Source organism: Dromiciops gliroides, chromosome 3 (genome assembly GCF_019393635.1).
Source record: "Dromiciops gliroides isolate mDroGli1 chromosome 3, mDroGli1.pri, whole genome shotgun sequence".
NCBI lineage: Eukaryota > Metazoa > Chordata > Mammalia > Microbiotheria > Microbiotheriidae > Dromiciops > Dromiciops gliroides.
The window spans coordinates 642,774,428-642,796,587 of record NC_057863.1 but is presented as its reverse complement, the minus strand read 5'-3'; the positions used below and the strand labels follow the sequence as shown (position 1 = coordinate 642,796,587).

The 22,160-nt window shown below is 55.7% G+C and overlaps 3 protein-coding genes across 5 annotated transcripts in view; 2 read left to right on the top strand and 1 right to left on the bottom strand.

Moving 5' to 3' along the window:
• Positions 1-8,255, top strand: part of SAMD4B (sterile alpha motif domain containing 4B) — a 32,437-nt gene extending 24,182 nt beyond the window's left edge. The window contains 10 exon segments of the mRNA XM_043997895.1: positions 234-473; positions 973-1,082; positions 1,323-1,409; positions 1,838-2,138; positions 2,821-2,906; positions 3,011-3,132; positions 3,446-3,644; positions 3,847-3,970; positions 5,681-5,764; positions 6,011-8,255. Of these exon segments, the coding sequence (XP_043853830.1) occupies positions 234-473; positions 973-1,082; positions 1,323-1,409; positions 1,838-2,138; positions 2,821-2,906; positions 3,011-3,132; positions 3,446-3,644; positions 3,847-3,970; positions 5,681-5,764; positions 6,011-6,039 (1,382 nt within the window). The 3' untranslated portion in view covers positions 6,040-8,255.
• A 164-nt stretch (positions 8,256-8,419) lies between these two features.
• Positions 8,420-12,327, bottom strand: PAF1 (PAF1 homolog, Paf1/RNA polymerase II complex component). Of its 2 annotated transcripts, XM_043997897.1 has the most exons (14): positions 11,864-12,327; positions 11,461-11,490; positions 11,147-11,239; positions 10,768-10,889; positions 10,612-10,678; positions 10,408-10,509; positions 10,219-10,324; positions 10,064-10,132; positions 9,879-9,982; positions 9,685-9,801; positions 9,470-9,598; positions 9,276-9,381; positions 9,104-9,191; positions 8,420-9,002 (listed from the first exon to the last, which is right to left on the bottom strand). In XM_043997897.1, exons 1-14 carry the CDS (start codon positions 11,908-11,910, stop codon positions 8,566-8,568), a joined length of 1,617 nt encoding a protein of 538 aa, XP_043853832.1. In that variant the 5' UTR covers positions 11,911-12,327; the 3' UTR covers positions 8,420-8,565. The 2 variants fall into 2 exon arrangements, with proteins under 2 accessions (XP_043853832.1, XP_043853833.1); XM_043997898.1 differs by lacking the exon at positions 11,147-11,239.
• Positions 12,289-17,517, top strand: MED29 (mediator complex subunit 29). Of its 2 annotated transcripts, none has more exons than XM_043997900.1 (4): positions 12,289-12,631; positions 13,108-13,166; positions 13,355-13,478; positions 17,250-17,517. In XM_043997900.1, the coding sequence occupies exons 1-4, from the start codon at positions 12,365-12,367 to the stop codon at positions 17,475-17,477; spliced, it is 678 nt and encodes a 225-aa protein (XP_043853835.1). In that variant the 5' UTR covers positions 12,289-12,364; the 3' UTR covers positions 17,478-17,517. The 2 variants fall into 2 exon arrangements, with proteins under 2 accessions (XP_043853835.1, XP_043853836.1); XM_043997901.1 differs by having other exon boundaries at positions 12,292-12,631; positions 13,355-13,439.
• The last annotated feature ends 4,643 nt before the right edge of the window (positions 17,518-22,160 follow it).

Sequence of the window (22,160 nt, the reverse complement as noted above, 5' to 3'; positions counted from 1 at the left end):
TGTGCCTCAATTTCCTCCTTTGGGACAAGGGGATAAACAACACTTGGCTAGCCTGCAGCACAAGGGCTACTGTGAAGATCAGATGTGATGATGGATGGGAAAGGACCGTGGAGTGTACTGGAATAGCACTGCTAGCGCTGTAGTGTGATTGCCTGGGGTGGGGGCTGGGCTTCCCGGTGGCCCAGCTCTGGGAGACTGACACCCCTCCTCCCCCCACTGCACTTCCTCCCTAGGCCTCCCCTGCCAAATCCACCCGAGCCCGCTGAAGCGGTCCATGTCACTCATCCCCACGAGCCCACAGGGCCCCGGTGAATGGCTGAGCCCAGAGGAACTGGGGGCAAGGGCAGCCTTCGCCCCACCCGACCATGCGCCCCTCTCACCCCAGAGCAGTGTGGCTTCCTCAGGCAGTGAGCAGACGGAGGAGCAGGGCTCCAGCCGGAACACTTTTCAGGAGGATGGTAGTGGGATGAAAGGTGAGCCGGGGGGTGGGGAGCTCTGCCCCTGCTGCTCCCCAGGCAGGCAGGGAAGGGCTTAGGAAATTCTTCAAGAGAAAACCCTGCGGAATGTTGGCAAGGTTCTCTTGGAACAATAAAAGAGGGAGAAGCCGAGACTGGGCTGTTCAGAGGACGTCGCCCTGAGAAAGGGCCGGTCTGTGTTTGTTGGGGATGAGGGAGAAATGGCCCTCCTGGCCCTGCCTCTCCCCCCCACGGGAAAGCAAAGGGCATAGCAGCAAAAGACCTTCCCATGTACAAGGCCCTGTGCTCGGCTCTGGAGCACTGCCCTCGGGGAGCTCCCGTTCCATTGGGGAGACAGCCTTGTGCCTCCTTTGGTATATTCAAGACAAAAACAAAGTGCTGGATTGGGGGCGGGGAGATGGACCATAAAGGCTCCAGCTGGTAGGAGGGATTCTAAAGCAAAGGATCAAAGGCTTCCGTGGCAGGTGATGGGAACCCTCGTCTTCTCCCGCCACAGATGTGCCATTGTGGCTCAAGAGTCTTCGCTTACATAAGTATGCAGCCCTCTTCTCCCAGATGAGCTATGAGGAGATGATGACCCTGACTGAGCAGCATCTGGAATCTCAGGTGAGCTCCCATAGGAGTCAGCTTCCTTCTCTCCTGCCCGTCTAGGTCCCTAATCAAGCATGTGCTAGACCTCGACCCAACCTCTGGTCAAAATATATCTGAAGGCCTTTCAGATGGAGCTTGATTCTCCCTTTCATGCCCCCTCCCCCCATTCCAGCCCCTCATCCCAGCCCCTGCTCTGCTGTAGCCCAGTTGGCAGCCAGCTCAGCTTGCCTGAGACCTTCCCTCCTCCCTACACAGAACGTGACCAAAGGTGCTCGTCACAAGATTGCCCTGAGCATCCAGAAGCTTCGTGAGAGGCAGAGTGTCCTCAAGTCCCTGGAGAAGGTGAGAACCCCTGGAGGGGAGGATCACCAGGATGGGTATCAGGACACTGGAGAGTGATGAGATGTCCCACCTTCTCAGGTCACTTCTCATCTCTGGGCCTGAGTTCTAAAAGCTTTCCAATTTTGAAACTCGGGTTGTCCGACTCACCATTTTTAGCTCTAAGAGTCAGCACACTAGGAGCCTGGAGCCCTGTTCTTCCTCTTCCAGCCAAGAGACTTGCCTGCCTGTCTCCAGCTCTCTATTTGATTGAGCACCCAGTATTCTGGGTGAGGCTGTGGGGGGGGGGTAGTGAAAAGAACAGTGGGATTGGAGTCAAAGACCCAAAAGTCTGTGCTCCCATGTCTCTGTCTCTCTCACCCCTGAGTCCTACTGTGCCTTCATCTGAAACCCTTTTTGACTTCCTGTGTATGCTCTCACCCTGTCCCCAGGATGTGCTGGAAGGTGGGAACCTGAGGAATGCATTGCAGGAGCTCCAGCAGATCATTGTCACACCTATTAAGGCCTACAGCATCCTTCAGGCAGCTGTGGTGGCTGCAGCCAAGGAGGGGGCGAGGGGGGAGCCGCCGCTGGGCGCCGAGCCCCCCCCAGCTCACCCAGGCCCAGAGAAGGCCCCTGAGGCCAAGGATCCCCCCCAGCCGGCCCCTGCCCCCAGTGACGGCAGTGAGCCAGCTACAGCCCCTGTCGCCGATGGAGACCTCCCTAGCCAGTTTACCCGTGTGATGGGCAAAGGTGAGCACCCCCTGCCAGACAACAGCTGAGCTGCCAACCCTCACAAGCACAAGGGATCGATCGGGGTGGGGGTGGGGGGACAGAGATGAAAGCCTGGGCTTTGGCCATTGCCTGGATGCAGGGCCTGAATCAGGTGCTCTTTCCCAACCCTCTTCCCAGGGCAGGGGCCAAGGATCTGGAGGGGGCAGGGACACATCCGACCCTTCCCATCCGTGGGCCTTTGTACTCTTTTGTACTTCCCCCATCCTCTCTGCGTCGGCGTTATTTGTACACTCCTATCTTCCCTGTTAGACTGTAAACTCCCCAAGGGTAGGAGGGGACTCTCACTTCCTCTCTGTTTTGGTAGCTGCCACTTAGTGTTGAGGTGAATGGGTTGACTTGTGTGTTGAGTAGAGAGCTGGCTGAGTCCTAGGGCTGGGGCTCAGACTCACAGCTGGGAGGGAAGAGCCCACCCAGAGCTGCAGGGTGTGGGAGATGAGTGCGAGAGTAGCGGGGAGCCCAGCAGAGCCAGAGCTTCCTGTTGGAATGAAGGACCCTCACACCCCGGACCCCTTGCTGTCCTGCTGACAGAGCAGAGCCAGCTGCTGTCAGGAGCCTCCTGGAGCACATCCCAGCTCCCAGAGGGTGCTGTGTAGAAGCACCAGGGCCTTGCTCACTTCTCCCTTTCCCCCACCCCCATCAGTGTGCACCCAGCTGCTGGTGTCCCGGCCCGATGAGGAAAACATTACGAGTTACCTCCAGCTCATCGAAAAGTGCCTGACACATGAGGTGAGGCCTCCCTGGGTGGCAGGGGAGGGGCTGGAGGGTTCTCCACAGCTTCTGGTTGGGCAGTTCTGAACGAGATTCCCCTCTGCCTGCTCCCCCCACCCCAGGCTTTCACCGAGACACAGAAGAAACGCCTGCTCTCCTGGAAGCAGCAGGTCCTCAAGCTGCTCCGAACCTTTCCCCGAAAAGCTGCCCTTGAGATGCAGAGCTACCGGCAACAGCAGAAGGGGTAAGAGCCAACACAGGCTCCCGTCAGCCTGGCCCGCCTCCCATCATGCCCATTGGACGAGAACAGTGCCGATGTTATAGGCCATTGAGGGTTTGCCAGGCCATTTACCTGACCCTCCTTTACCTAGCCCTCATTTCAGCCTCTCAGCTGGAGCCCATAACTTATGCAGAGGCCAGTGAACCACAGAGCCTCCCAAACTGCCTTTTGTGTCTCTTCTTTCCCTTGCCAGGATTGGATGCTTACCTCAAGGTGGGGAGGCAGGACAAGGATGGACAGTTTTTACTCTCACACCCTTACCCTTCTGTTTTGACAGCTGGGCTTTTGGCTCCAACTCTCTCCCCATAGCTGGTTCTGTGGGGATGGGAGTGACCCGACGGGCCCAGAGGCAGTTCCAGATGCCCCCTCGGGCCCTGCCGCCTAGCCGAATGGGCATCCTGAGCCCTGCGGGCATCGGAGGCGTCTCACCTCGGCATGCCCTCACCAGCCCTAGTCTTGGGGGACAAGGACGACAGGTATGTCTAGGTCAGGGCTGGGAGCTTGTGGAGAGGGGAGATGCCAGCTGGGATATCCCTATAGCTTCTGGAAGGGAGCTGTGATGGGCTCCACAGAGGGATAGTCTAGTCCGGTGGGGAGTCCTGCGGAGAGGTAGGTCCTCTTCCCCCTTGGCTTCTCCCCTTATCGGCATCTCTCTGTGTCCGACCTTCTTACTCACAGAACCTGTGGTTTGCCAACCCTGGAGGCAGTAACAGCATGCCCAGCCAGAGCCGGAGCTCCGTGCAGCGCACCCACTCCCTCCCTGTGCATTCCTCCCCCCAGGCTCTCCTCATGTTCCCACCAGGTGAGGAGCCCTCTCTCCTTCCCAAGTTTTGGGATCGGCTCCTGTCTCCTTTTTTTTTTTTTTTTTGCTCTCCCTCTGGTGGTATTTGAGCTCTCATTCTGTTTTCATTCTGTGTCTTGAGCTTACTGTGTTTACTCCCCGCATGTCAGCTTTAAACTACAGTGTAATTTATGTACATTGAGACCTGAGTTTGATGATCTCAGAGGTCCCTTTCTGACCTAGCATTCTGTGACTATTTGTAAAGGGTAAGTAGACACGTGGACGAAGGGATGTACCAGCGAACTTGATTTAATTCACAGCTTTGGGCAAAGTTTCATATCAAAAGATAGACATTTCTAATGAGTCATCTGGAATTAGGGAGACACGGGCTGTTTTGCCCTAATGTTGATTGACTTAGAAATGGAAAAAAACTAGGAGAGAGAAATAGGCATTTCTCAGGTTGGAGTTAGCAACTCTGGGGAGCAGTGCTGGGAAGATTCTGTCGCTTTTCAGTCCTGTCCAACCTTGTGACCCTGTGGACCTTATCACACCAGTACTGTCCATGGGCTTTTCTTGGCAAAGATCCTGGAGTGGTTTGCCATTTCCTCCTCCAGTGGATTAAGGCAAATAGAGGTGAAGTGATTTGTCCACATCACACAGATGTCATCCTGAGGCTGGATTTGAACTTCAGGCCGGATACTCTGTGCACTGTGGCGCCCCAGCCACCTGCATAAATCAATGATCTAGAAAGAACGTGGTCGGGCGATGTCTCCTAAGCTTATAGATGATGTTTAGTGACTTAAATGCCAAACCTGCGGTGCTGAGCTCCAGGGATATCTCTTAAGTCTGTGAGTGGAGGGAAAAGGTGAGTTGAATTTCCCAGCACACAGGTTTGGCTCCATGCACTGAGGGACTGCCTTTTCCTCTTAGCACAGTGCCCAGCACGCAGCAGGAGCTTCAGAAATGCTGATCGATGGATTGGCGCCCGCACTGTAGATAATGCTGGGCTCTGTACTGCCTGTGTTGGCCATGCAGGCTGCAGTGTGGGCCTTAGAGACAGTGCCCCTTTGGCTTCAGTGGGGGTATAACCCAGAGCTTTGTCAGCTTGCTTCTCACTCTTTGCGCTCCCTTCCTCCCGGAAGCTTCTCTAATTCCACGCTTCCTTGGAGGTGGAGAGTGTGCCAAGGAGAGCCCTGTAAGGCCAGGCAGGCTGTGGACACGGCCCAAAATACAACTCTCAGAGGATCGGGCTGAAATGGGATAGCTTGGGGTTCTTGAAACTCAGGAAGGGTATGGAAGTGGCCGTGCTGACTCGTTTCCCAGCCTCCATGCACAGACTCAGGGCTGTCAGAGGCCCGGCTCCTGGGATGCACAGGCAGGCTCTTCCCCATAGCAGGGCCTTGTTTGTTGAGCCAAGAACAGAACCCAGATCAGCCCACTTTGCCCATTGAGGAGGAAGACCAGCTTGGTCAGGAAGGGCTGGTGTGACATATTGATGATGGGTAAGTGGGGAAGGTTTGGGGTGCGCATCCTCACAGAAGGCAGTGGGAACTCCTGGGCAGTCAGACTCTGGCTTAGCTCTGCCTCACCGTGCTCTGAGGGTGTCTCCCAGTCTCCCTTCTCTCTGCTTGTCTCACCTCGGTTCTAACCACCGTCCGCCCTTTGTTTCTGCATCTTGGTACCATCCTCCATCTCCTGTCTTCTCACACTTTGCCCCTCACCTGTGTCCAGACTGCCAGGTGCCGGGCCCAGACCTCGAGATCAACCCTACGCTGGAGTCTCTCTGCCTCAGCATGACAGAGCACGCCTTGGGTGGTGAGCTTCCCTTCTCCCGTCCCCTCCCCAGGTTCCCTTCTCGAGAATCTTCCCTGGGCCTTCCCCTCTTAGGCCACCACGAGCTCGAGGCCTGCTGGGCCAAGACAAACCGAAGCAGCAGCACGACCACCACGGGGCAGGAGGCCCAGGTCCCAGGGATGCAGGTGTGGGGAGGGCTGGAGGCCCCACCTCTGCATCTCTCCTTCAGCCGCTGACCTCCCTCCCCCTTCCTCTCTCTCACCACAGATGGCACAGACAAAACCTCCACAATCTGATGTGATGCAGAGCCCGGCGGACGTGGCGTCCCTTGGGTGGGGAGAGGGGCCGCTCCATCCCTTCCATGACAGAGGGCGGTGTTGGCTCAGTTATATGTTCTAATATTTTCTACTTTATTATCCCTTTAACTCTGGTTTATATTGATACCCACCATTCGCCCCCCCCCTCCCCCTGGAAGCCCCACGTTGCTATGACGCAGGGTATAGGGGGGGATCTCTGCTGAGGGCCAGGGCATGGTAGGGAGGGAAACCAGGGCCAGGGGGAGTGCCCTGGGCACCTCCTCTTTCCCTTGCTTCCTTTCTGGATGATGGTTTTCCCAGAGCTCTGGCCTCCCCTCCCCAGAGAAACTAACTCCAAAGGAGCTCACCAGATCCCCCCTCCCCCTTGGGGGGGGCCTGCCCGAGAGCAGTGGGGGTGACAGAGCACACATCTGCCTGCTCTGGTCCACACTGGGAGGAGACAAAAGTCTTGTTTTCTTCCATCATTTCCCCTCTTTCTCACAGACCCACACACACCTTGCCCCAAGGATGGGAGCCACCTCCCTCTCCCCCCCCCCCCACCCCTCTCTCCCTTCCCAGAGTTTCCGTACGATTAATTTCTTAGGCCTATTTAAGACATATATTTATATAGTTCTTAGCGGTTTCTCTGTCTCTCTCTTTCAATCACACTCTCCCTTCCTCTCATTTTTAATCTCCTCATTGGGTCTCTCTGAGCCATGATGTGTGGAGGGAGGGCGACAGGGGAGGCTGAGGGTTTGGGGGATGGAACCAGGGGAGAGGGCAGCGCCTTCTCCCCCCATCCTCCCTCCACCCCGCCCCCCAGACTCCCCTCTACCCCCTGCCTAGCTCCTGGAGGCCCCGGGGGGAGGGAGGGCAGGGCAAATAGGTGGGGGAGCGGCCAGTGGGGTCAGAAAGTGTTGCCTTAATGCCCCCTCCCTTCACACACACCCTTTCTGTAGCCCCACCCTAACCAGGAGGTCAGAGATGGCGTGGGCATCGGAAGGGCTTCTCTTTAAGTTGTCTCCTTTTCTTGTAACCCTCTCCCTGCTCTGTCGTGACCTCACTAAAGTGGAACACTACATCATAGCCGAGAGTCCCATCCCCCACCCCCTGGGGCAGCTGGAGGGGAGATGTCAGAAGAGACCCTCTCCTCCCCTCCCCCTCAGGTGGGCCTCTTCTTGGTACAGAAAGAAGCCTTTCCCACCCTACCCCTTCCTGCTGGGACTCTCTCAAGCTTTTCACACAGAAAAGGAAAAAAATGTTATTTTTAGATACATTTTATGAATAACTTTTGTTATGACTATGGCTGGTAACCATTACGTATGTTATTAAAGAAACAAAATGTTGGAAAAAAAAAAAACCAAAAAACCCCTCCCCAAACCTCCTGGCCCCTCTCCCTTCTTCCCAACAGCCACCCAGTCTGGTGCCCCTGGCTCCACTTTCCTTTCTCAGCTCCTGGGCTATTCCCCTTCCTGCCCTCCTTTTTTGCCTAGGGAGGGAGGGGGCAGGAATCCCAGGGGCCTCATCTCCAGGGGGGCCTCCCCACACCCTGGCTGGGGGGAGGGGCGGGGAGGGGCTCGGGTTTATTTATGTACCTCTTGCACTCATCAACCTATGCAAGCCCCTCTCCCCCATCCCCTCCATATTGCTGTGCCTTTGCCTGTCCCCCATCTCCTGGGGATCCTCACCCCACAGGGGGACAGGGGACACCACGATTTGGAATCAGCAGAATGGTGTTTTGTGGGGTAGGGGTTCCTGTCCACTCTAGGTTACCCCCCTGCCCCCATCCCCAGCCAGGTCCCATCCCATCAATCTGTTAGGCATGAGCCGGCTCAGCCTACCAGTGAGGACCTCCCTATTGGAAGGGGGTGGGGACCCCCAGAGAGGAGAAAACCATCCTCTCCCACCCTCCAGCCTGACAGCAGAGTGTGGGACGCAGGCGGCCCTAACCCCGACGGGCAGGACCCAGTTCCCCCGTCCCCTGCCTTCCCTTCCCTCCCGGGCCCTCCATGGTTTCAGCACCCCCATCTTCCCCCAGCCCCACCGGCAGAAGCAGCTTTGAGTAACTGTACACGGTTTTTCTCTCTGTTGGAGAAAACACATTTGTTGGAGTTTCACTTGTTTAATGGTCCGGGCTTATTTTGGAAAAAAAAATTCTGACCTTTGTTATAATACATTTAATGAAAACCCAAAATTCCTCTGACCCAATCTTTGGCCGCCTTGCTTCTTGTGCCGGGGCCCCTCGTGTGGAGCAGGGGGAGGGGGACAGAACGGGTGGGTGGGAACACCCATGCTCCCCACTCTAGAAGGCAGGAAGGGCTTGGGCCCATCTCAGCATCCTCTGGGTGGGGGAGGGAGAAAGGGAACAAAATCCCGTCTGACCTTGTAAACATATGGCCTTTATTGACAGAAAAAGTTAAAAAAAAAACAACTAGGTATTTTCCTTTTGTCCTGAGAATGGTGCCTGAGCTGGAGAGGCCCAGCCTCTCCTGGCCAACAGGATGGCCAGCGCCGAGCAGCTGAGCCTCAGTCACTGTCGCTGGCCTCCTCGCTGGAGTCCGACACGCCCCCCTCACTCCCATCCTCTGGGGCTGACCGGTCACTGGCACTGAGGAAGGAGGGGCTGGGGCTGCGGCTATTCCGCCCAGGTCCCCCCTCACTGCCACTGTCGTCCTCATCCTCATCCTCCCCGCTGCCCCTGGCTCCGCCTCCCCCGTCTTCATCCTCGTCATCGTCCTCCTCCTCCTCCTCAGAGTCGGCGTCACTGCCGAAGATCTCCTCCTTGTCTCGAGCTGCTCGGGCCTCATCCTCGCTGCTCTCCTCCTCGGCCTCCTCCTCTCCACTCCCGCTCTTCTCACTCTCCTCCTTCTCGTCCTCTCCCCGGTCACTCTCGCTTCCGGACCGCTCCTCTTCCTCCTCGCTCGCCTCCTTTTCACTGCCGCTTCCTTTCTCCCGCTCTTCATCTGAGGGAGGAGAGAGGGAGAAGATGCTGGTGCGGAGCTTCCTCCCCTGACGTGGGCCAGGCAGGTCCCTGGGGAGCCCGGCAGGCCCCCAGAGCACTTACCTGAGCCTGGGGCTTCCTTCTCCAGCTCCATCTCCTCTTCCTCCTCCTCTTCCGGCTCATGGTTCTCCAGCTGTGCTTTCCGAGCTTCCTAGAATGGGGAAGGAGGACAAGCTCTCAGGCAGCTGCTTCCCCTCCCCCTTCCTCAACAGCATCTTGAGGCCTGGCCTTTTACCTGAGCTTCCAGCTCCTTCTCGTTCATGTCCCGGTGTTTGACCACCAGTAAGGCATTGGTGCCCGACTGCACTCCAGCCTTGGCCCGCCGTTTACTGAGGCGCACCCTGTGGGGAGGACAAAAGAGGATGAGGGAAGCAGACAGAGGACAGGCCGTGCACAGGCACAAGAGGGGGGGTAAGGCTGACCACACACCTGGTTTCCAGCTCGTTGTAGTAGACCCCATCACCTTCTCGGAAGATGAAGAAGTAGTTTTCTTCATAGCCCTTACTAGCCTTGTTCTTCACATTCCAGTTGTACTCCCTTGCAATCTTATAATCATAGCTGTGGAGGGATGGTCAGAAGGTGGTCAGCCCTTCCTTCCCCAGCTCCCGACTCCTGGCCCTGGGACCAGCTGCCCTGCCACTCACACATCATCTGGTGCATAATCCATCTCCTCTTCCTGATCACGTTTGCGCTTCCTCATGGTCTCTTCCACTGGCAGAAAGTAGGCCACAAACTGGTTACCCTCCTCGTCCATCATTCCCCTGGAGGGTGGAGGCAGAGTGTTGGAAGGGAAGGACAGCTAGTCTAAAGGGAGGCCACACTGTTCACCCAGACTTGCCTGATCATGGCTTGAGACATCATCTCCAGGGCTGCGGAACCACTGGTATCCTTGGGGGCTGGGTCAGAGTCAAAGATCACTTGGGCACAGGGATTGATCCACATCTGAGAAGGAATGGGAAAGGGGCTTAGGGAAGGCCAGAAGATCCTGAATTTTCCCTCACATTTCCAAATTCTCAGACTGACCTTGAAGTCTGGGAAAACGGGCATCACCTCCACTGGTGTCACCCTTGGCTTGCTGTAGTGTTGCGAAATCTGAGGAGCAGAAGAGCCCATAAAAATGGGGCTCCCAACCCCTCCTCCCCCTCTGGAGTCAGCTCCTTGCCTTCCACCCCCATTACCGACTTCTGAGCATCCTCAAACGTCTTCTCGATGGCCGTGATCTGGCTATCCCGATCTTTGTAGATTTCTTCTTCGGTGAACTGCTGCTTCACAGACACCCCAATCCTAGGGGAGAGCAAGGAGCAGGAATGGTGGCCTGCACTCCCACCCACCCACAGCCCCTCCCCTCTTTCCCTGTCACCACTTACTTGACTTCAGGCTTCTCATTGGAGACACCATAACGGTTGAACTCCGTAGAGATATATTCTGTCTTTCTCATCCAGGGTACCACTTTTGCATGCTGCTGGGACCTGGGGGGAGAGGAAGCCAGGGTGGGCTTCAGGACACCCTCCCACACTAGAGCCAAACCTTCCCTTAACAGCTGACCCTGGCAAAAAAAAAAAAAAAATCACCTTTTGGAGCTGGTTGGGGCCTGGATCTCTTCTTCAAGTAATTTCTCATCGGCTGGATCTAGGAGAACTGGAGCAAGGTAGATTGTGAGGAAGTGGAGGGGCCCAGCCTGACAAAGGCTCCTTCCAAGTCTTCCTCCGTCTCCCCCAGGGCCTCACCATTCGGGTCAATTCGATATGTATCGGGGTTAATGAGATCGATGGTGACTCCCAGGTCTGGCTCTGTGAGCAGATCATGCTTGTGCTGCTTTTCCAGAGATGTGGCCTTATACTGGACGAACCTGGGAAGGGGAAGGTGGGTAGGAGGCCAGCCTTTCTCCAAGAGGAGACTGGGATCTTCTTGTCTCTCCTCCTCTCCCCTCAACCACCATGATCCTTCTCAGAGACTGCTTCAGGAACTTCTGTCCTCATTCCATAAGACACCCCCCAGGCCCTTGCAGAGAGGGAAAGGGGAGGCAGGGACACACCTATGTCTTTCTGGGCCTGGGACCCTGGGTCTTGGAAGTCCTGGAGGGGAAGGGGTCAGGCCCATACTCACCTGTTCTGGTCAAAGGGGTATGTGATGAACTTGGGATCAAAAGGGATGTCAGGAAGACTGTTACAGTACTTAACTCGACAGACCACACCGGACCTAAGAGCAAACGACTCAACAGGGACGCTCCCAGGTAGCCCCCACCCTTGCCAGTACACATGCAGGTCAGCACCTCCTCTCCTGCCTCCCCCCATACATATGAAATGCAGGTCAGATCCCCTCCTCTCCTACCCCAGGGGTCCTGCCCCCCAACCCCCACGAGTACACATACAGGTCAGCCCCTCCTTTCCTGCCCCAGGGTCTCCCGATCCTGCACTCACCTCTCTGGCAGAGTCCTATGGGAGTTGGGTCTGGGGGCACACAAAGATTCAGGTCATTTTTGCCCCACGTAGTGATGCCTGCCCCTCCCCTCCCCGGGCACCTCTCCCTGGACCAGGAGCCCCTCTACAAGGAGTCCAAGGGATATGATCTCAAAGCGTTGATTGGGCTAGAGCCTTCAGAGGCCTCTCAAGAGAGGAAGAGGAAAGAAATGCAGGGGTCCCCATTCGGGAGAGGGGGTAGCAGCCCAGGATCGTCGGGGTTCAGTGATGTCACCGAGAACCTGGGGTGTGCTGACGTCATGGGGAGGGACAGTGACGTCTGTAGCGCACGGCTGGCCGGCCGCGAGCTCCGGGGTGGGGGACGGTTCTAGGGGGGGGGGGCGGTGCCGCAGCGCTCTCTCACCTGTGGCCGTCTTCCCGCTGGGCCTGGGTCTGGATGGTAGGCGCCATGACGACGAGGAGGAGGTCTACTAGTCGCGAAGGGGGCCAGGCCCGGCCCGCGAGCCACTCAGACGGCTCTCCAGGAAACCGTGTGGGCCGCTCCGCCTCCCGGCCTCCCTGGCAGCGGCGGCGGCGAGGACCCCGCGGGACTCCAGGGCCGAACTATCGACCGCGGGCGAATCGCCTTCTGGGAAATGTAGTTCGAGCTTAATTTTTTTTTTCCAAATCGGCGATGGATTGGCCACAGTGGGAGGAGGCGGGTTTCTGAGGAGGGAGAAGCTCGTGATTGGTCGGACGTGCACGAACTGGCATGGTGGAGAGGGAAGAGGCGGTACAAATGCAACTTCGGAGCTTGGGATTGATCAGCTAGCCAAGGCGAGGCCTGAAAGTGACGCACTTCCGCGATCGCCTTGAGCGATCGAGGCTGCAACCAACGAGCGGCGGCAGATAAAAGGAAGCAATCATGGCGGCACCGCCACCAGCGCAGTCGGCGCCACAGCCTCCGCCACCGGCTACGGCTGGCGTCTCCGGCCCAGGATCAGCTGGTGCCTCGGTTCCGGGGTCTCAGCAGCCTCAGGCGCCGCAACAGCAGCAGCCTCCCTCGGCACAGCTGGTAGCAGCCTCCCAGATGCAGGCAGGGCAGAGCGGCCTCCTGCAGCAACAGCAGCAGGACTTCGACCCTGTGCAGCGTTACAAGCTTCTGATTCCTCAGCTCAAAGAGAGCCTACAGGTGATTGGCCCCCAACCCCGAGGGAGGCGGGTTCAGGCACGAGGCGGGGGTGGTAATTGGTAGGTGGGCTGTCATGGGGTGGGGGGGGACTCGGTAAAGAGTCTGGGCTGGATGTTTGGGTACGCTAAGCCTGGGATTGGCAGGGAACGAGGGGGGAGGCGGGACTTAAGAGAGCAGCAGAGACTGGGAGTGGAGGAATGATTAGGCTAGAGGTGGCACCCCAACGGATCTGCGCGTGCGGACTAGGGGGTGGTCTAGTAAGGCCTGCGGTGGGCGGGTCGTAGGCGGTACGGTTGTGGAGAAGGTGGGACTAGGTGGATCCCAGGGTCGATGATTGGCCCGATGGTGGAAGGAGGCGGTGCCTGGGTTTCTGAGTTTGTCAACCTGCGACTGAGGCGGGGGGGAGGAGGGGAGAATGTCCCCTCCCCGGGCGTGGCTTGCCGAACATGACACCGCCTTTCTCCATCCCATCCCAGAACCTGATGAAGGTGGCGGCCCAGAACCTGGTGCAGAATACCAACATCGACAATGGACAGTGAGTGTCTGCGGGCTGGCTTCTGCCCCTGAGCTATGTACCGCCCCACAGGCCACGTCCAGCCCGCCCCCTGGACCCCTTTTAGCACTGCCCTTGCCAAGGACCCCAGGGCGCCCCGGGGTCTACACTAGTCCCTGGAAGCCGGGGCTCCCCCTTCTTAGCGATTGCTTCTGTTACATCCCCGGCAGGAAGAGCAGCGAGGGCGGGCTGCAGCGTTTTGACAAGAGCCTGGAAGAGTTCTATGCCCTCTGTGACCAGTTGGAGCTGTGCCTGGTAGTATGCCCCATGAGGCTGCATGGGGAGCATGTCACTGTGAGGTTCCCTTCCCTCAGCCTCCTGTGAGCCCAGGAGAGTGGGGGAGGGCGGTAATTCTGGGAAAGGGGGGGGGGCCTGATCTTACAGTATCAAGGGCCCAGGAAGGGGGACAGACCCAGGACTGTCTACTCAGCTGGGGAGGGCCCTAGTCTGGGCCCAAAGATATGGATGAGGCTGTTCTTAAGGACCCAAACTAGGAAAGCCTTTGAGGTGGGCTTAGGCCAGATAGGATGGCCCAGAGGCTGGGGCCAAGGAGAGAGCTGGTCTGGAAAGAAGTTAAGACCAGGGCTATGGCAGGATGGGGAGAGGACTCACTGTGGGATGAGGTCAAGGGGATGGGAAGGATGACACGATCATAGAAGAGATTCTGGTGGTCCTCAAGTTCAGGCCTATTTTATGGAGGTGAAAACAGAGGCCCAAAGAGTAGAAGTGATTTGCCCTAGACCACCCATGCAATCATGACATGGCTATCCATGACACTATGGTACTTCAAGGAAGGCCTGGGCTGAGGCAGGTCACCAGGGAAGGAGTCCAGAGTTGGGATAGGATGAGTGCCGGATGAGAAAACAGTCAGGGCAGCTACAGAAGGAGGGCCATGGGACTGCTGTCCTAGCAGCTTGCGTTCAGGGCTTTGGTGGTTCTAGAGTGCTGGTTGCTATATGGGCATAGGAGAGCTTCCTCTATCTTTTTTTTTTTTAATGGGCCATTGAGGGTTAAGTGACTTGCCCAGGGTCACACAGCTAGTAAGTATCAAGTGTCTGAGGTCGGATCTGAACTCAGATCCTCCTGAATCCGAGGTCAGTGCTCTATCCACTTCGACACCTAGCTGCTCTCAAGAGATTGCTATTGGGGGGGGGGGAGGTAATGGTTAAGTGACTTGCCCAGGGTCACACAGCTAGTAAGCGCCAAATGTCCAAGGCCAGGTTTGAACTCAGGTCCTCCTGAATCCAGGGCTGGTTCGAGCTTCCTCTATCAGTGATGGTAAGTCCTTTCTCAGCAGCAGAATGGCCAGTATTCAGTTATCATCCCACTGCACACAGCTGATTGTCACATCTATTTCATCTCCCCCTGACTTGTCTTCCCATCTCCAGCTACCGCCATCTCCAGCTGCCTATCGGGCATCTTGAACTGAATGTCCTGCAGACATTTTAAACTCGCCACATAAAAAACCAAACGCTTGTCTTCTCCCCCAAACCCTCTTCTTTCCCATACATTCCCATCACTGTCTAGGTCCCCCGCCATCCTCCCAGATACCCAGACTGACCCTGTCCAATCATTTGCCAGGACCTGTCAATTCTGTGTTCCCAATATCCCCTACTCTAGTGTTTGGACTGTTGCAGCAGCTGCTGGGGGGCTCTGAGTCTCTCCCCACTCCAGTCCATCTTGCACTCAGCTACCCAAATGAACTCCCTCCATTCCTGTAACCCCGGTGGTCCCCTTTTTACCTTGACTTTTAAAGCCCTTCCTAACTGGGCCCCCTCTAACCTTTCCAGTATCTTTTTACACTCCCCTCCACAAACCCAGTGACTGAGTTCCACTGGCCTCCTTGCTGTAGCATCAACTAGACACTCCCATCTCCAGACTCCTGGTTTTTTATTTGGCTGTGCCCTCTGCCACGAAGGTCTTTTCTTCTCATCTCTGCTCCCTAGCTTCTTCCAGTCACAGCTGAAATCCCTCTTTTTTTTTGGTGAGGCAATGGGGGTTAAGTGACTTGCCCAGGGTCACACAGCTAGTAAGTGTCAAGTGTCTGAGGCTGGATTTGGATTTGAACTCAGGTTCTCCTGAATCCAGGGCTGGTGCTCTATCCACTGCAGCGCCACCTAGCTGCCCCAAAATCCCGCTTTTTTTCAGGGAACATTTCCTGATCTCCTTTAAAGTCTCTGCCTTCCTTCTGTTGATTATGGCCACTTTACCCTGCTCGGGGGTCTACTCCCTTTTTTGTATCTTCAATGCCAAGTTCATTAGTAAGGGCTTAATAAATGCTAATTGATTTGAATTGGATGGGGCCCCTGAGAGGTTACATGACTTAGCCACTCTGTGTCTGAGGCAGATCTTGAATCCAGCTCTCCCTAGCTTAAAGTGGGCCCTTTAAGTCATTCTGCCAATACCCCACTGCAGCACTGCCAGTAGAAAGAGGAGCTGGGATCCAGCCCTGGCTCCTCCAATGACAAGCAAGCAGGATATGGCTGTTCAATTGTGTCCAACTCTTTGTGATCCCTTTTTGGGGTTTTCTTAGCAAGGAGACTGGAGTGATCAGCCATTTCCTTCTCCAGCTCATTTTACAGAGGAGGAAGCTGAGGCAAGCAGGGTGAAGTGACTTGCCCAGGGTCACACAGCTAGAAGTGTCTGAGGCCTGAACTTGACTCAGGTCTTCCTGACTGCAGGCCCAGCACGCTATGGACTATGGAAACACCTAGCAGCCCCTAGAAAGCATTGGGACCTGGTACAAAGCACTTGGCCTGGTTCTACCTCAGTTTAGCCATTGGTAAAATAAAGAGGTTGAACTGGTAGGTTCCCACTTTGAGCTCTCAAGGCCTATTTCCTCTGCTCACTATTCCCTGTCTTAAAAATGGGGGACGTAGGGGGTCAGCTAGGTGGCGCAGTGGATAAAGCACTGGCCTTGGATTCAGGAGTACCTGAGTTCAAATCCAGCCTCAGACACTTGATACTTAACTAGCTGTGTGACCCTGGGCAAGTCACTTAACCCTCATTGCCCCACAAAAAAAAAGAGGGGAGGGGGACAATTCCTCCTCATTCTTTGCCAGGACCTGTCTCATCCAGTTACTTAGTGTGCCTTTTGTGTGTGCCTTGTCTTTTTGTGGCTTTTAGAGTCCAGTTTCTCCAACTACTTTTTTTCAGTTTTGTTTTCCCTTTTACTATGGTTAATTCATGACCTCATTTTCCTTCCTTTTTTGCTCTCTGAAAACAGGATTATTTTGTCATTCAACAGAAAGATTCAGTTCTGATATTTACTAAGTGGTACCCACTTTATATCTGGCATTTTGCTAAAAGCATCTTCCATTCTCATGTGGGGAAACAATATCCCTGGAAAGGAAGTATTCCCAGGAATGGTGTGAGGGGCCCTAGTCCTTTGTCACACCTTTTCAGTCACAGTTTCTAGATTTAAATACTGAGGTGGTAAGGAAAGCAAAGGCAGCTAGGGGGCTCCATAGTAGATAGCACACTCAGCGGGGGGTCAGAAAGACTCATCTTCCCCAGTTCAGATCTGGCCTCAGATCCTTCTTAGCTGGGTGACCCTGGGCAAGTCACTTACTCCTGTTTGCCTCAGCTCCTCATCTGTAAAGTGAGCTGGAGAAGGAAATGACAAACCACTGCGGTATCTCTGGCAAGAAAACCCCAGGTGGGGAGACATAGAGTCAGACAGGACTGAGGGGCCACAAAGGGAAGCTAAGGGAATAGAGTATTGGCCTAGGCAGAGGGTCTTAGTGGCCCCTGGGGCTAGGCCCAGCTTCCTGGGGGGGGGGGGGGGGGAGGGGGGGTAGCTGCTTGGAGACTCCTAGGCTGTGGTTTGGTTAATTTCCCTTCTCTGACCAATGGGGTGGTTCTGCCCCAGCACCAGCTAAGCGTCCCATTGTGAAGCCCAGCTCCCCGAGTGGGGCGCTTCTATGTGGATGCAGCCTTCCAGGCAGGCTTTCTTTTGGAATGTAAGGGCTCTTTTCCGGGGGAGCTCTAAGTGTTTATTGACTGACTTGGTCTCTCCTTTTCTCCTTCCCTGGCCCCTCTCTCCCTTCCTCGCTCTCCCCACAGCGCCTGGCCTATGAGTGTTTGTCCCAAAGCTATGACAGCGCCAAGCACTCCCCGACGCTGGTGCCCACCGCCACCAAGCCGGACGCTGTGCAGGCAGAGAGCCTGCCCTACCCGCAGTACCTGAGTATGATCAAAGCCCAAATCGGCTGTGCCAAGGACATACACAACGCCTTGCTGGAGTGCTCCAACAAGGTCACGGGCAAGCTGCCGACCCCGGGAGGGCTCTGACCCGGCGACACCCACGGTCAGCAGCCTCTGGCCGCGCAGCACCAGGAGGCCGGGCTCCAGGGTCACCCTGGCCCCCAACAGCTTTCGGGGAGGCCTGGCCTACTGGGGTGGGGTGGAGGGCAGGTATTTAAAAGGATGGGTTTTGATTTTTTTAAATTAAAAGGTTCATAAGGTACGGCTTGTTTTCTCCAGGGCTGGATCGGCAGGGGGCGGGGGTGGAGGGCCTTCTGGCCTGGGAGAAGGGAGCAGTCCCGCCTCTTGGCAGCAGGGGGCGCCGGAAGAAGGCCATCTGTTGAGTGGCCCCGCCCATATGGTATCTGCATCTGCGCCTGCGCCTCCTCCCAGGGGAAGAAAGGGGGAGGGGAAAGGATGGAACCTGGAAGCTTTGTCAGTTACGCCCAACTTTCCCCCCTCCCCGACCCCTCCCGTCTCTTCCCGGAACCGTCTCCTAGCGCCTGGATCTCTCTGCCTGGGACTGATTCCTCCTTGGTTCTCCCTCTTTTCGTGGGACTGTCTCTGTTTCTACCTGGGACTATCAGCCTGGATTTTTGTGTCTCAGGGCTGGAATTCTGGCTGGACCTCTCTGCCAGGGACTGGATCTTTGTGTCCGAGGCCTTGTCTTCTGCCTGCCACTCTGCCCCTGGCCGGATTTATCTGCCCGGTCCTGTCTCTGTCTGCCTTTAGGCCTTTCTCTCCCTGCTCGCACCTCTGTCACTGCCTCGAACTGTCTCTCTCTCTCTGGCAGGATCTATCTCCTTTCCTGGCAGGATCTCTCTGTCTCTTCCTGACTGGATCTCTGTCTCTCCCTCTGACTGTCGCTAAGGCTCTTGGTGTCTCTGCCAGGATATCTCAGGCCCTGGATCTCGATCCTCTCTGACTGGATTACTCCTTCCCCGCCCCTTCCATCTCCTTTCACTAGAAAAATTGGGACATGGATAAATGAGGAGCCTGGGTGCCTGAGAGGAGAGGGCAGAGGAGGGGGAGGGCTCTTGGGTCCTGGCCAGACCAGCTTTGCTGACACAGCTCCTGACTCACCCCAGGCTCCCAGGAGGAGGGAGGAAATCCCCCAGTTATATAATCACAGCCACCGTGCCCCTAGTCCACATCGTCAATATTGGGCTAACCCTGGCCGCTTTGGCCAAAGACTGAGCGTTTGAATGGGTAATGAAGGAGGGTCCAGATGCCACTGAGACAGAAAAGGATCACAATTGGGGAAAGGAGGGTACCTATGCTGGGTACCTATGCTCCATATCTACTGGGCAAGAGTCGTCCTTTGTAATCTTTCCCTCTTAGGTCCCTCAGAGGGTGCCGACCTGAATGACCTCTAAGAAGATTCCTTTTAGGTCCTGTGATTCTGGGACCCTGCAAAGGGAAGGGTGTCCCAGGCTAGGGTGGGGAGGTTTGGGGGACAGCCTGCAGAGAAGGGGAGCTGTGACGCTGATCCCGCGTCAATCACCCTAATCTCCCAGTTTAGGGGAAGCCTGACTGCTGCTGGGGAAGGGGAAGTGAGGTGTGGGGCCCATGAAGGGTAGGGCAGGGATTAAGAAGCTAGCCTTCCTCATCTTCAGATTTCTCCCCATGCTGGCCCATCAGGCCAGGAGAGGGGGGGAGTTTCAGGCCCCTCATCTTCCCCCTCCCTCTGGGCTTGCCTGCGTCATAAGCTGATTGTGCAAGGGAGGTGGGGCCTGGACACCAGGGTCCAGAGTATTTTTAGCCCCAAAGGAGAAGTGAGAAGGGCGGAGCAGTGTCCTGTGTGCCCATGGCTGGTGGTGACGGGAGGTCAGAGGGGGGTGGCCTGACCTAGCCTATCCGGGAACATCTGGGATCCAGCTGTGGCCAGCCCCTAGGGGAGGGTCCATGCCCTTCTGCCAGGCCTGGGAAATTCCTCTGGCCCCTCAGCCAGGGGTGGGGAGGACACCCAGGCTAGGACACTTTGTCCTTTCCCCCTGCTTGTGGGGGGAACTTGAAGTCATGAGGCAGAGATGTCACTGGGCACCACCAGAACCCCTCCAAGGCAGACAGGCCCATGGGTCCTGGTCTGTGTAATTGACCCACAAATCCTCCCCTCTTTCTCCCAGTACAATCCCATGGGGGCATGGACATACAATCTCATCTGGAAGGTATAGTGAGACCCAATCACCCAGCACTTGGACCCAGTTTGTCACCTGGGTTCCTGTGTGTGTCAGTTGTCTGACACACTTAGAAGAGCTGCAATCACCAGGCATGCTTTCCCCCTCTTTTCCTCTCTCCCCCTTCTCTATCTCTCTCCTGTCTCCCTTCTCTGTCTCCTTCTCTCTCCCCCTTTCTTTTCTTCTCCCTTCTCCATTCTCTTTCTCTCCTCACTGTCTCCTTCCCTCTTTCTCTCCCCCTCCCCTTCTTTCGTCTTCAGTCTCCATTGTCTCCTTCCCTCTCTTTCTCTTCCTCTCTCTCTCCCTTCTGTCTCCTAATCTCTCCTCCATTCTTTCTCTTCCTCTCACCCTTCTCTCTCTCCTCATTCTGTCTCCTTCCCTCTCTTTCTTTCCCCCTCTATCTCTCTTCTGTCTCCCTTCTTCTGTCTCCTTCCTTCTCTCTCTCTCTCTCTCTGTCTCCATGTCTGTCTCTGTGTTTGTCTGTCTCTTTCTCAATCTCTCATTCTCTCAGGCCTTGGTGGTTTCCGGTCCTGGCCTCTTTCTCCCTTGTTGTTCTGGAAACTCTGCCCACCTTCTGGGCCGGAAGCTTAATGATATTTTTAGATCCACCAATTTCCGTCCCCTCCCCTCCCCCTTCCCCATCCCAGAGGCCCTTGTCTGGGGACACTGGGGCCCTGGCCCCCAGTTCCACCCTTTCCCTAACCTCATTCCAAAGGGGATTCCCGCCAGCCAGCTCTAACACCCAGACTTCCCAAATTGGGATTTCCCCTCTAACAGTTCCAAGTACCTGACTTCCTGGCCTCGGGACCAGAGGCTACCTGGGGCTACCTGGGGCCAGGGGAAGATCCAGAACCAACTCAAGTCCACAACAAGTATCTACTATGTGCCTAGCACTGTGCTAAGCGATGGGACAAAAAGCTCTTAATCCTAGATTTCACAAAGGAGGTAATGGTGCCTCCAGTTCAAACAATTATTGTCTACTGTATGTAAATCCCTATGCTGAAAACATAAGGACTGGCTTGAGGTAGAGTGGGAGAGGAAGGCCCCTGAAAGAGCCCACAAGACATGAGAGGAATTCCAAGAGATGGAGGGAAGGCCACTGGATCTGATCTGCCCCCAAAGGCTGGGGGGATAGATGGGTAAGAAGGACACCATGGACTCAGAGGCTGGGGATCTGCTACCCTCAGCTGTCAGAGATTGGCAAGGAGGGGAGAGGACACCCAGAACCCCGAGGTTTTGGAAACTCTGGAGCCAGAGGTGTCCAGGCCATGGTATTCAAGTTTGTGATAGTTAATGAAGTGACCCAGATTCGGAAGGGGAGTGAAAACCTGGATCCTGAGGACACAGGGGGGTTAGATGCCAGGGACCCTGAGGCCCCTATTTCTGTGTGACTCAAAGAGAAGAAGGCTAGAGGTACTTTTTAAAATGTCTATTCTAGGCTCGGTGCTAAGCACATTCATATGGATGAAAAATGACTATAGTCCCTGAAATGGTAGAGGCCTGGACCCTAAGGGGGCAGATGCCAAGCTAGAGACCTGGTACCCCAAGGAGTCAGGCTGCCTGATTAAACAGCTAGGCCTCTGAGATCATGGACTTAGGGCAGGAAGGGATCTTAGAAGTCAAGTGGAACCCCCCTGGTTTTACAGAAAAGGAAACTGAGGCCTAGTGAGGCTACTCCCAGCTAATAAGTGTGTGCGGCATAATTTCAAGTTCAGGTCTTCCTAACTACATATTTAGTTACTTTGAAATTAAATCTTTTTTTTTTTTTTTGTGAGGGGAGTCAGGAGGGAGAGTAGAAAGTCTGGCTCTTTGAGGACACTAGTCAGGGGTGAAATGAAAACATTGGTCTTTGGGACAAATTCAGTGGGGTTCATAGATAGACTCTCCCTCTCCACCCTACACCCTACAGGCCAAAAGCTGGGCCTAGACCCAGGCTCCCTAGTCCTGAAGCATGGTGAGACAACACTCTGGGTTAGGGGGTGGAGCATGGGGCGCTCAGAGAATACTCGGGGAATGAGTCAGGATACTGGAATGTACCCACAAGCTGAGATCCCAGAGAGACAAACCAATCCCCCTCTATGGTGATTGGGAAGTGGGGAAGGGTCTCAGGGAAGGAGGAAACCTTTGTGGTGGGGGGGGACTATCCCATCTTTCCCATCAGGTGCCAGTGACCCTATCTATGTCTGGGTCACAGATTCATCTGCTCTGAGCTGAAACAAGGCCCAGATATGAAGAATGCACTGCAGACGGGGGGCCCTCAGTTCTCTGTTTACAAGGAGAGAGGAACCCCAGCATCAGATCAGTCTCCCCCCCTCCCCTTACGTCACCTGATTCCAGGAAGGGCCCCCACACATACACACCCTGTGGTGGGTGAGTCACTGAGTAGCGTGAGAGCTTGTTACTATGGGCAGGTGAAGCTTAGAGACCACAGGCTCACGGGACCCAAGGGAGACTTGGGGAGGTCCCAGCTCCTGGGAAGGTCCCTCCTGACTCCCCCTCCCCCCCCGCAAGAGAAGCTTCTCACAAGTTCAGAGATCTCTATCCTAACAGAAGT